Here is a 14,226-nt window from a genome sequence, read left to right on the forward strand (position 1 = left end):
ATTATGCTTTCTGTACATTTTCTTCATGAAATACCACATGGACCTCTAACCCATGATTGATTTATCTTTATTTATTTAGGAGGCTTTTAGCCTGAGGCTGGTTCGCCTAACTCTAACCCATGAAGAGTAGTCAAGTACAATCTCAAATTGAATAAAGCGATCGATACATTTTATAGAATGCAAGAAAGACAGAAATTCGTGTTGTCAAAAACGGGAATGAATTGCAAATTTCTAAATTCAAACATTTTAAACGTGTTGAGCGTGAGGTAATTAGTTTTGGCAGTAACCGGGATGTTACTATAATTGATAGCGATGTGTAAAAGAATTTTTTTATCGTTTTCATCAAGTTCATGATCCGTAATTTTCTCACCCTTAGGGACGATTCATATATGATGTCCAGTCTTCAGGGGAGACCAAATTTGTGACAGTATGTACTGCTCATAAAAGCATATCAGTCCCATGTGGAAAAATATCAAACCAAGAAAAACGCTATTGAAAATTTATTTATCCGTAGACTCTCATGGATGGGACAACCATGTTTTGGTATTTTTCACCATATTTCCTGAACAAAATATGTGACTTTTAGTGCACAGTGTAAAATACAGGTAGTTTACAATGGATTCTAATGGATAGCTCATTAATGATAAAAATCCATATGGGATTGTTATGTTTTTCTGGGCATTGTGATAGGTATAGGAAAAAGCGTGACACAAGGGAAAAACTTGTTGATGTCATATTTGAATCACTCCTTAGAAGTTCTTTGCTGACTGTTCCTGAACGCAGGGACATAAATTCACCCAGTTCTCCTACATGTTACATATGAAACACTTGCCTTTAATCCCATTATACATTTTTTTTTCCCCTTGAGCACTGAGAAGCTAATTTTCCGAACTAACCAGGTTCACAATGAAGACCTAGAATACTCAATAAAGCCACTCTATGACATCAAGAAAATGCTTATCTACGTATCTTTGAATTCATTCAAGCATAAAAGTGATATGATCAGGTGGGGCAAGAGTGCCACCTTCATTTATTTTGAAAATAAACATATGTTTAATGCTAACTCACCCATTCCTATGAGCATAACAGAAACTTCTGTCCAAAATGATTAATTCACTTTTGCTTACGTTATACATGATGACCAGCAAATAGATCTCAACTTCAAGAACTTCTTTAGGATCATTTCCCTTATCTTAAACTTGCCTCTTAAATAAGACTCAACAAAAATAATTGACGGGATTTCCATGGAAATTTCAGCAGAGCCTTCAAAAAAATCAGAACTAATTTGAATTCTTATTACAATTTGGCCAAGAATCCTCACCAATCATCATAGAATTCTTCTTAGAACTCTCGTTAAAATGCACATGGAGCTTTAATCTCAATTATATTTGTTTTGGAGCCGGTTTTTCACCTTCGCTTAAGTCTTAAGCCAAGTTTTACTAATTCCTTTAAAATTCTCCTTAATTTCCTTGGGATTTTTTTAAAGTTCTTAATAATTCTACAAAGAATTTATATTCGGGGATGGGAGGTATGTTTTTAAAATCGAAATTGAAGGCATTTCCCACTATTTTTCCTGGTGTTTTGATGTTCCTTGATTTTTTGCGGTTCACAGATATGCATATTTTGTCACAACTACTGTAGACTTCCTTAGTGGCTTGAATTCAATTTAAACGCTTTGTTGATATTGTGTAATTTTACTCTATTTTGGTTGTGAAAAGTGACTTTAGTGACTATACTTAGGGAAATAGTGACTTTAGTGATTTTTGGTGTAAAACGTAGCTTTTTAGTGACTGGTTTCAAAATAGTGACCGAGACACTAAAAAGTGTCCTGCTACCAGCTCAAGCATTGAGGCATCACTAATAATGATTGATTGAAACATCAATAGTAAATAATAGGTAAATATTCCCTATAATTGGTCAAAAATCATCTTCTTAATATTTAGAGATGAACTAGCCTAAGGCTAAAAATCTCTTAAATAAAGAATAAAAAAAAATAAAAAAATTAATCTTCTTAATAATGAACCTCACGGGACAAGAGTGCCACCCCTATATTTAAGAATCAAATTATACAAAAATGTCAAAGAAATTGCATAATTGTGCATTTAAGTCTATTACTAATCTACTCGAAGGTAAATTTTTTGTCATAAGCAATTAGGTGTAACATCTATTGAGTGACTTACACACGCACATCTAAATTTATAAAACGCCCAAAATCATCAAAATACCCTTTTATTTGAGTAATCTGAAGAATTGAGCAACCACATGTTCGCAACAATATTTCACAATTGAAATGAACAACCATCCTCAATTTACACCGAATAATTAAGTAGATTGAAACTAGCGATATCAGTCATACGTATTAATAAGTTTCTGTGATTAAGAATTTTAAGAAATATTTCCCTGATTTTCCAGGTCCAAAAATGAATACCCTGATATTCTCTGATTTTCCAGGTAGTCGGCACCCTGTTTGTGGATTTGGCTTTGGATCGGTAAATATTCATCGGAATAGTTTTGAGCTCGGCAGTGTGTAGCATGCCAAAGATTTTTTGATGAAGCACCAATTTTTGAGAACACTTGAAAAACAAAACGTATCTTTTGAAGTAGGATTACGAACGGCTTGGTCGACTCAAGATGGCCATTCTGGTCCAATCCGCTCCATACCACAACAAATAAAAGCTTCATCAAATATATCGAATAAGAACCGAATGTATATATATATATAAAAAAAAAAAAACATAATTTTTTAACCCTTGTATACCAAAATTTAGGAGAAATTCTTAAAAGATTATACAGCATCATAATTATCCGGAGCGATTCAATTGAATATTCTACTGCACAAAAATAAGATTAAATATAATTAGATTGGTCTCACCCGATATTCTTGAAATACTTGACGTTTTGAATGAAACATTGCCATTTCCAGAATTCATGTTGTTAGTTTTCTTGAAGGTCTTGTGCTTAATGCTTGGTTTGTCTTTCGCTTCGTATTTCTAATAATTGACTTTATAAATAGATTAAAAAAAAAAAAAAAAAAAAAAACAACGCTTCCCGCCCACAAGCTGTAGACCGAGTGCAGAATCTTTGTGATGATACTTTCCAAACGTGCATACCCATAGAAATAAATCCAATTCAATAAAGGATTTATTAAAAAAAAAAAAAGATGGTTTATACTGATTTGACTAAATCCAGCATTCCTACTAAAATATCAAATGCTGTGATTAATGATTTATGATTAGTACAGAGCAATAAACAATGTACGGTGATGATTAATCTGTTAATATGCTTTTATAAGCGGGTTCAAATGCATTTTTGGTCAGCATCAACACTGATCTGGCAACACTAGTGTGCATCTTTCCAATGTGGTAAAGATCCAGATCAGCCCTGGGACCTGGTAGCCTAATTAAAATACCTAAGATTTTGCAAGCATAGGGAATTTTCTAAACTTTTCAAGCTTTAGGACTTTAAAATAATAAATAAGGCGATATTTATAAGATCTCAGATTAAACAAAACGCGCGAATCTTGAACTAAGATAAACTTTAAGGTTTATGACAAATTGAAGAATTTTGATGAGAATGTCAAATGAGTTATGAGAATTGTAGTCATCTACAATTCACTCTCTTTTTGATTTCTGAGGACAATTTTAAAGCAATGTGACTAGAAGTCAGGAGAACTAAAGGTGAGTTCTAAGGTAGTTCTGTAGATGCTACACACTAATCCAGGCCTGCACTGTTCGGTAATTTTTAAACTAAGGTAAGGTAAGTGGTAAAAGTTTAAACATAAGAGAAAAATTTAAAAAAATAGAAAATTTATTCCGAATTTCTAAACTCTTTGTTCAGTTAACCCCATTTAATGATAAAAAAAATGTCGGTTAGGACCGATTTCTTACGTGTAACGGAACATAATTTTAAATTTTACTGACTTGTTCAGCTGTTTATAATCCCGGTAATATTCTACCAACTTCAGTGTGATTATTAGAGTTTTGAGTAGAATTCCAGGGAATTCTAAAGCAATTCTGAAGGAATCCTGACAAACTTAATACAATTCTGACACCACCTTTAATAATCAATAAATTAACTTAACCCTAACTTAACCCTGACTTAATTCTGAAAATAATTTAAAAAAAAATCTTTGCAGAATGTAATGCTAACTTGAAGATAGTTTCATAGAACGTTCGGAGCGGTAGCTACTCGCAATAGGAAATTTTGAACATTATTACCAAAAAATATAGTGTTCCAGGAAATTCAAAAGAAACTTCCAATTTCAAGAAGAGTTGCATGAGAATTCCAAAGATAATTCCAAGAAAATTCCCAGAGTTTTTTCAACACCATTTTGAGAAGAATTAATTTCTAGGGAATTCTGAGGACATTTTGGAAGAATACTTTCCCCGTAAAATTTGTTTCACATCAGTCTTAAGTTTTTATGGAATAGATAATGGGAAGTTGACACAGATGATCAACAGATGAATATGAGAAAAAAATCTCGGCAGCAGGTGGGATTTGATCCCACAAATCTCATTCAGTAAACGGGCGCATTACAAATTTTACTACGGGTACCGATTGTACAAATTTTCAATTCGTGTTGATCATGTGTATCAGCTACTCAGTAAAAAATACTTGATAAAAATTAAATTGCGTAACAAATGTTGTACCAATGGTTGGAAAGAGACACTATTTATTTAAGCTCCACATGAACATTTATTTGGAGTACTTCGGCTTAAAAATCATTCTGTAAAGTTGTGTTGAAAGAATATTTTCTATGATTTTCAAATATTTCTATTTGTTTGAAAATATGCTCTTAACTTCAAAAAGAAAATTCCATCATAATAACCTTTACAACTAAATACATTATGGTCAGTACTGGCTCGAAAGTTCTAGTTTCAGACTGGTTAAAAGGTGTAATAGTTGGATGTTGGATGTAGCGAATTATCTTCATTGATTTTCAAGCGTCTGAGGGAAATGAGTCCCATATGATAAAATAGTTCTCCACCCTGGGGTCGTGCATTAAGGGGTTACGCCTACCTGCAAGACCGAAAAAAAGCGAAAGTTTGGATTTTTTTCTCGAAAACGACGCTACATATTGCAAATCGGTTTTCTGCCGTTTATTGAACACACATTAAATGGTACATTTATCAATCGATGCTGTAAAAACGAGGTCCTGGTGCCCCGCACGGCTGCTCCCCGTGGACGATGTTCTAAAAAACGCTTTTTGCGGTGCCAACTGCGGTTTGTGATGTAATCATCTGAAATAAAAAAAAAAAAACCATGCCAAATCGCTAAGCATGCGTTAAACTAGTCCTAGATCGTTCGGATTTTTTTTTTTTTTTTTTGACAAAATGGCGGCCTTGCAAAGTTGAAGTGCCGATTTTTTATCCTTAAAATTTGTCTTTGATCGGCTGTAAAAATCGAAATTAAATGATAGACGAAATCCGAACGATCGTGGACTGCACAAAATAGTACTGAACAGAAATCAAAACGAATCGGACGAATCGAATGTATACATTTCGACAAATTGTTGGCACCGGTTTTGAAAATATGATTCCGAGATAATCGCGTTTAAAGTTTCAAGTTGGGTTTAGTCCACTATAAGTGAATATTTTTGTACGTCGCATAACTTTCACAATTTTCATCGGATCAACTTGATCTTTTGAGGAAATATTCTTGACTTTATATACTTTCGATTAGGACAATAAAAAAAACGATTTTTTGAAAGTTTGCAGGTAGGCGTAACCCCTTAATTATGTTACGCAAAATTGAGGAAGTATTTACCACCCGTCCCCCTTTTCGTCACAGTTTACCTATACCTACCAACAAGTACATACATTTTAATGTTCAGGGAGTCAATAAGTTCGTGGAAGTTCTAAAAAGTTTTAGAGCTTTCAGGGTTGGTGGAGGTTTCAAAACACTTATGCTTTCAGAGAACTTTGGAAACGTTCTTAAAATGGACACTGCGTTCTTAAAAAATGAAAGTTTTAAATGATTTCTCGCATAACATTTGACAATGGCATGGTAACCAGCAAACCCCTCGAGCAATTTCTGGAGTTTTTCCCGTTTGTTTTCCGGATATGTAGAAATTTTACCGGTGATGCTATGTACATTTTAATTAAACATAATACCAAATGCGGTTGAGCCGAAGTTATCATAAGGTTAAATAGGTCATTACTAAGACTTTAGTAGTACTTTTCCTGAATTTTTAAATGTCTAACTTCCATGAAAATGCGTTCGAAGTACAGGATTTTACTGGATTGTTCTCAAGCATTTTTTTTTTAGAATCAAATCCCTTCACAGAGTTCTTTTCAGAAATCGTCTAAAATAAATTTGAAATTCCAGACCAGAAATACTCTAAAAAATCATCCTTAGTTTCTTTTCGAATTTTTAAGTTTTTTTAAAAGAATTCACTGAAGCTTCTTATTGTATTATTTAAACCGCATAAATTCTACTTAGAATTCCCATGCAATTCACCTCAGAATTGGTGAAAAATTTTGCTCAGAATAATATCGAAGTTCTCTGCTTAATTCTTCATAACATTCACTTGAAATTCTCCATAAAATTATCTAAAAACTCTTTTCGAGATGCCCTTTGAAAATCCTCGAAATTCTCTTAAAAATAATCGCAGAATTCATTGGGGATTATGCTCCCAAAACTCGATTCACGGATCTTGGAGTCCTTTTCCCAACTGCCATGCAGCTTCCCACAGAGTTACAAAACATTTTTACTCTGAACTCTCACAATTGACTTGGAGTTCTAGTCAAAATTTTCGCAGAGTTCGTTACGAAACATCTTCGGAAATTTACTCTGAAATTTCCCCTAATTTGGTTGGGGGATTCGATAATTCATTCGATAATCTCCTTAATTTTTTTAATAGTACTTTCAGGTGGTTTTATCCTGAACATCTAGTCCAGTATAATGATATTTAATTTTTCAAGGTCCAAATTTGTTTTTCAAAGTACATGTTACCCCGATCAGGGGTTGTTAATCGGTGACTTCGAATGCTCGGCTTTTTCCCGGATTTCCCGGTTCACTGGTCGTCCTGAAATGGCCTTTCAGCTTTTGTAAACTAAATTTGTAATACCCTTTTCGCACTAATCGAAGCCCTTCTATGCAAACCAACTACACCATCGTTTACCGTCCCCTTCCCGATAGCGTTGCTGGTTTGTGTAGGCGAGTTTCAATTCGCGCGAATAACGAATTATATGTTTTGTTTAAAAAAAAAACTGATAGGGCCTTTTCAAATGTTACGCGAGATTACGACAAATTGACGATTAAAATCAATTACAAAACCACTTCGGGGCTGTTAATAAACCACCTGGTGGGGGCGGGAGGAAAGAGGGTCTAAAATCTCTCATAAACTGTCGCGTAGTTTATGAACCTTATGTTTATTTGAAAGATCGGAATGGAATCTTCAAATAATTAAAATTTAAACTTAGTTGTATTCAGACTAAAGGCCCACCCACATTTGATCCGAATCTGACGCGTTGCTGAAAAGTAACAGCTAAATCTATTGCCTTACTGTCAAACGCCCAACGAGTCTGATGTGAGTGGCCCTTAGTGGATCTGATCCGCGCCAAATTTGCATCAGACCAAATTTGATATGCCAATCCGCGCCAAATCCACGAAAATCGCAAAATTCGGGTGTTAAAGCTTCAGATATGACGTCCACAAGTTTTCCAATTTATGTTTGCATTTTTCAGCAAGTTTTGAACAAAAATTAGAGCAGTGTAGGAGCTCAAGCGGTGAAAGGGCACCAGCCAGTATTTACTTCATAAAATTAACTATGCTCAATTTTACACAAGTATTTTTGAACAATTCAACGTCGAAGTCGTTGATAATTTTACGACTTCAACGACCTCGACTATGACGTGACTCAAATGCAGTTGCTGAATACAGGCGTAAAATATGTCTTTCGTAGAAAATTTCTGAGCCAAATTGCGTCTACTATTTACATTTATTACATCCCTACATTGCAAGATTTACTTTACTTGTCATTGTTTTCCCCCTTTGAATTCTTAATAGGTGCATGCAATTAGATACGATTGCAATCCATTATAACCAAACTGCTTGTAAATTGCTGGGACAGTTTACATTTCTACCTTTATGTGGACATAATACGTGATTATCGAGTTTAACAATACATTGATACATTGTAATGAACAAACAATCAACCGATATACTGCCACAATTGACGTAACAGTCCCATTTAGATAGGAAATCCACCGGATGTGGGACTGTTATGTGAATAGCGGCAGTATACACCAATGTAGGTTTTCTCATGTATATGAATGATGTCGATTTACGATTATCGAGCACAAATAGTAAACAACCTGTACGACGACCATAAAGTCTTAATAAACAAGATAAGATAAAACTGAATCTTTGTTTGTTTACCAATATACAAAATCCGAGGAAGCACATTATTAGCGCCAGCTAGAATAACAATACAACTCCGATTACTAGATTTTCCAAACTTACCAAACAACGAAGCAGCATCTAGCAGTGAGGCAGGATCCGGAACACCGGCTGCGCCTCCCAAGCCGGCTCCGGATTGCCCACCTTTCTTGTCGCCACCCTTCTTGTCACCATCCTTGTCCATTTTCCCTATCTTGACACAGGTGTGTGTGCGCGCCGACGACAACGGTGCCGACGACGACGACGACAACGACTACGACACACTATCTAAAGACCGGGTCTTCTTCTCCTCGACAGAGAAAGAGAGAAGGCCAACCAGATTTTGCGCGATTCTTCCCTTTTACTGGCTTGGTTGCCTGCCTGCCAAAAGTGATTACACGTGATTTCTTTTTGCTGCCTCCTGCTACATCACTTTGGAAACATTTCTCGGGTTGCCCACCTTTCTTCTTCTTTTCCTCCACTCCAATGCTGACTTAGCTGCTCGTTCTTCTTACTCCCCAGCTGGGTTCTTCACATACACATAAATATAACAAGCACACACAGACTGATTGCAGAGCTTCGCTCCGAAACCAGATCTTCTCGATTCCTTCTCCTCTTCCACTCGGCCGCGTATAGCACTCTCCGCTTTGAGTAACGATATCGATTATTTGAATTATTCTTTAGCACTCTGTACAGGTATTGAGGGAGATAATGGACTTATTTGATACTTTTCATCCCTCCAATCAGATATTTACAACAACGTCGAACACGCAGATGTTCGCACCAGCACTAATTTCCGATAATTCTTCTTCCAGCTCACACTGCCTTCCACTCGTTATGATTTCTATAATACAACTCCTTGCTTCTTATTCTTCTTCGTATGCTTCCTTGGCTCCACGAGTTGCTTCTGACTGCAATTAACACAAATCAAGAATACACACATTCAATTGAATGCTAATCAATCTAATCAATCATTTCCCCTTCCCCCTGTTTCCTTCTCACGCACATCACTCGTTAATCAGACAATTTGAATCCTTCGAAAAATCGCACTTTCTTCAATACATCCGCCACCAAAAGCTCGCGTCATCCCCTTCCGAAGGGAGCAATATCACTAAAAATGCCGAGAAATCCGAAAAAAAAAGAATACTGGATAAAAACTCATCGAACCGAAAACTGCCTCACTTCCCACTTCCAAGTACACACGACGATGATCTGCGTCAGCCAACCGACAGCGGACTGCCGGTACTCGGCAGATTTTTTCTTGCTTCTTTCCAGCGACCGACCACCATCATCTCACTCTAACCGTCCGTTCACGTCCCTCTGCTCGCATCAAAGCAGTCCACCCGTGCTCGGTGCGGTGCTGTGGACTGCTATGATGAGTTAAAGAAAAAAAAACTCGTTTCACATTTTTCCTCCTCGCTCCTCTTGCTCCTCCGCTACTCACAGCACGCTACTGCTGATTCTATTCTTCTTGCCCGGTCGACCTTTTCTTCATTAAAACAAAACTCCGCGCGCGCGTCCAGTGAGTACGAAAAATACGGAAAAAATATATGATTCGAAACGGAAATATTCGGAGACGACGGTCGGGTGCAGACAACTAAACGATTAACTAAACAATTAAGGGAAATAAATCCGATGAGTACGAGCGCGATTTCATATCATTGCCGGTGCTTCTGATTTGTCAGCGGTAAATATTCTTCAACACTGCTGTATTTGCGAATGTACGTATGTGTGTGCCAACCAAAGCCAGGTCGCGATTCAGTGTATGCTAAGATGCATTTGAGTAAGTCAGATGTAATCGAATGTATGTTTACATTCCGAATTTCTGGAAAGAGATAAGAAAAACGGAGGTAATTAGTAATGGGTCATCGAGCGGCAGTTCACGTTTATTATTGTGTATGTATTTGAATTGCTGTACTGGACGGTTTGTTGGACGTAGCACAAAAGGACGATGTTGCAAGTAAGCTATGTGTAGCTGAACGAGGGAGAAGAAGTCTTGGTTGATGCTGGATTAAATGTTTATTATTACAATTTACTCTGGGTGACCCTGATACAGATATCATAGTTCAGAAACTTTGTGTTTTGAACAAAAACAAATGCAGAGTAGTTTGTGCGTTAAAGTAGCCGCAAATCTTCGTCGAGATCATCAAATTGGTGGAGTCCGAGATAGCCCGAAGCCAACGCAACAATATTAAATAACGAAGGAAAAGAACGAAAAAGTTCAATTTGTATTGAGGTCCCCAACAACTGGGCCAAATATGAACGAATTTGGTTGCAGCTTTATTTGTGGGAGATGTTTAAACTTTATATGGGAAAATGTATGGTAAACGGAAAGGGTCAATTCAACTACATACCTCATCCTGTGTTGACAATCATCCATACAATTTTTAGGGACACTTGCCAACCCCTCGCCATAAAGAGCTTACGTGGTATACGAACAGCCTTCAAATCTGCTATTTATCAATTTTATCTAGATGAACGCGTCATTGGGAGATTATTAATGGATATTTTTGGTCGTTATTGAAAATTTAGTCGATTGCTGAATTTATGTATGGGCCCAAATTAGGGGCATTTAGGCCGACATTACATCCATTTCCACTATACTAATTTTAAAATTTTCCCCTCACATAAAGATCGCAACCAAATATGTCACGTAATTGATCTTCGTCACGTAACGCCCGGTAGAGTTTCCATTTCGTCTATGTTTTGCAAGTTAAGGTAAAAGTAACCTAGTGAGTAAATACAAATGTCAAAAATGGTTTTCTCTGAGATACCACAGGTTGCAAAAAGCTCTCGCCGATGTTTTCCTTTTATTATTTCGCACAAATCGACGAGAACTTTTTTCCTATTTTAAGTGGTATCTTAAAAGAAAACAATTTTTTTAATTTTTATTTACTGACTAGGTCACTTTCACCTTAAGAACCAGCATACGAAGTTCCCCTTATGCTCCATCATTCATGCAATTTCCGATTTCAAAGCTGTGGCTGTTTTGGAAGTACTTGAAGGGGTTTTCATGGGCTTTGAAAGGATCAAAGAAGAGCTTCAGATCGGCAAATGAGGAATAGGGGTGGATATATCGAACGGATCATAATTTCGATCAAACTTCCAATCCTGGAGCGCCGAAGGCAATCTTCGTAAGAAGAGCTAAGTGAGGAAAAGATTGCTTAAGAAATAGCTTGGAACGAAGAGGAAATTCGGGACAATTGTTAACAAGGAAAGCGAATTTTTAAACCGGTAGAACGAAAGACGAAAAGTGTACGAAGTTTTCGGAGTAGCCAGATGAGTGAAATATGATTGGAAGGGAAGCAGATTAAAGCTTCCGAGAGTCGGCGTTGAACTGATTGAGCTGATCATCTTCAATCAAAAGGTCAAATAATTCACAGGTTTCTGCGTCTGCTTTCTTCGACCCTTTTGTGAGGGATCAGAGGTGAAATCAATTAACAGCCATCAACCACGGCCGTTGGAGTCTTACTCATATTTGATTTCCGTTTACTCATTTTTGCAAAAAATACGGTCACTCACTAAAATTATCCATTAATATAAGTAAACGTCACTCATATACGAGCATAAATCGAATAGCTCGAATATGAGGAACATCGAAGAATCTTTTACTGAATCTATGAGTAGCCGTGTTTTTTTTTTACGAAAATGGGAAACCAAGGCCTTCCGTAACTTCGAATATGTTATATATCTCGTGAACCTGGTCTTCTAGGAAGTTTCTGCCTTCTTCGGGAAAGTTGTGCAGATGATCTAGGCGTTCCGGATGTTGAATAACGTAGTTCAACATTTTCTTAAAATTCGAAGAATGTTATTTTCGAGATGATTAAATCCATAACATCCATGACGTCATGATTTTGAAATCGCAGACTTTACTGAGTCGCTTCATTCGTTTTGTTTTAAGCTTCGATGAAGCGGACGAATGAAAGAGTGCTTGACTTGATAGAAAATTACACGTAATATGATTAATTTATCTTCCATTCACATATTTATCTAAAAAAAAAACAACGGAAATGGGACATAACGCATATTAAACAAACTGACACAGCAGGTGACAGTGTCAGCGAAAGGGATTGAAAGGCATAATGAGACTTCGTTTCAACTCGAAAATCGACGTTACTTTCACTGAAAGGGGTGAGCAAAGCAACGGCGAAAAAATCCACAGCCATTCTTTCGTTCTGAGCGAGTTTCTTTTTCGTTTTCGTTTCGTGCTATACACGTTGTGTGAAAGAAACAATACTCGAGTTCCTTTTAGAGCTTCGAAAATGTAGAGACCTGATTCTGATCCTTCAGTTGATAACACATTTCATTATGGGGTTTTCCAAGGTTATGGGTCTAGATTCAAAATTCTAAGCGAAATATTCGAGAAATCGGACTTTGAATATTTATTAACGAAAATTATGGTTTTATGGAAGGTTGTTTCCGATTACCGGTTCAGTCGCCACCCTGAATTTTCAAATAATTCTGCCAAGAATACCTGGAAATTTTGGGTAGAATTTGAAAGGAATTGTGTTAATTCCAAAGAAGTGCTGACGAGGATTGTTTAAAACATATGGGAAAAATTCTAAGGGAGTTCTGACCAGAATTTCAAGACAATTTCGAGATAAAGTCCTAAGAAATCCTTAAACGAAGAAATTACTTGTGATAAAATTTTTACAGCAATGCTGAGAAAAATAGCAGATGAATTTTAAGGAGAATTTTAAGATAATTATGAACCGAAATTAAAGGGTGTTCTGAGCAACACTTCCAACGAAAAGAACTTCGTGTGTATTTTGAGAAACATATCAAAGATATTGTACTCTGAAGAACAACTTGGAGGACAATATAAAATAAATACTTGGAAAACCTATGAAAATTCAGATTTTCCGAAGGGTTTTCGGAGGAGAGTTTCCAGCTCTCAAACAATTTTGAAAAGAATTCCAAGAGATAGTTGCAAAAGAATGTTCAGACAGATCCCAAGGAAATGCTAAGGAAAGTTTCAAAGTAATAAGTAGAATTCCATAACTATTTTGATATGCTATATTGATTTTTTTGAAACGTCATTTTGCAATGCAGAACACTACTAAACAAAAACCTCAAAATGTGTTATTACAATTGTTATAGTATCTTGTAAGCAGCTTATAACGGGTTACAACTCCCTTGTTTGAACATGGCAACTAAATTTTCTTTTTAGAATTCCCGGTTTTTCGCGGTTTTCCCGCTTCAAATCTCAAAATTTTCCCGATTATTAACATTCAATGAAAACGAATGTGGGCAACGATTTTCTTCCTAAGCATGACCAAGTGCAAATTGTTGTGGTGGTGTGAGAAGATTACTGTAAGTTTCAGAATTATAGCGATTTTTTTAAAACTGAAAGTTTGAATAACTGAACGATTAAACCGTAATACAATTTTGAAAAAACAACTCATGTTAAAAAATCATAAATGTATTGTGTTTAAAAATCATAAATGTTAATGTTATTATACATGAGTAAACTTTGAAAACAATTTGAAATATTGCTGAAAATATTCGTAACCATATCCTTAAAAAATAACACACATACAAAACATGGGCTAAGATTCGATGACGATATTTTGGAGAAAATTTTAAGTAAATATTTTAAGGCAAAGGCAGAAAGGCTCTTAGGAAATTCTGATACATAAATCTAGATAGAGCTGGAATTAGGGCCTAACAGCTTTTGTAAACAATTACTTCTCTTGATGATTTCTTGAAATTCAAGGCTTGCCCACGCAAACCAACATCCACATCGGGTAGGGAGAATTTCCCTATCCGATGGTTATGTTGGTCTGCGTGGGAGTGCCTTGAATTCCTAGAAATCATCGATAGAAATCATTGTTTACAAAAGCT

General features: G+C 36.1%; 1 protein-coding gene across 13 annotated transcripts in view; it reads right to left on the minus strand.

Moving 5' to 3' along the window:
• The window catches only part of tou (toutatis), a 208,282-nt gene that overhangs the window by 85,344 nt on the left and 108,712 nt on the right, over positions 1-14,226 (minus strand). For 12 of the 13 annotated variants that reach the window (XM_065227438.1, XM_065227444.1, XM_065227442.1 and 9 more), the window contains exon 2: positions 8,467-9,293. In XM_065227438.1, the coding sequence (XP_065083510.1) occupies positions 8,467-8,587 (121 nt within the window). In that variant the 5' untranslated portion in view covers positions 8,588-9,293. Of the gene's footprint in view, positions 1-8,466; positions 9,376-14,226 lie in introns of those variants that run through there. The other variant, XM_065227436.1, reaches the window with a different exon arrangement.

The sequence above is a fragment of the Ochlerotatus camptorhynchus genome, unplaced genomic scaffold (genome assembly GCF_037179485.1).
Source record: "Ochlerotatus camptorhynchus isolate MF236.1 unplaced genomic scaffold, CSIRO-AGI_Acam_v1.1 ptg000274l, whole genome shotgun sequence".
In the NCBI taxonomy this organism is placed as follows: Eukaryota; Metazoa; Arthropoda; class Insecta; order Diptera; family Culicidae; genus Ochlerotatus; species Ochlerotatus camptorhynchus.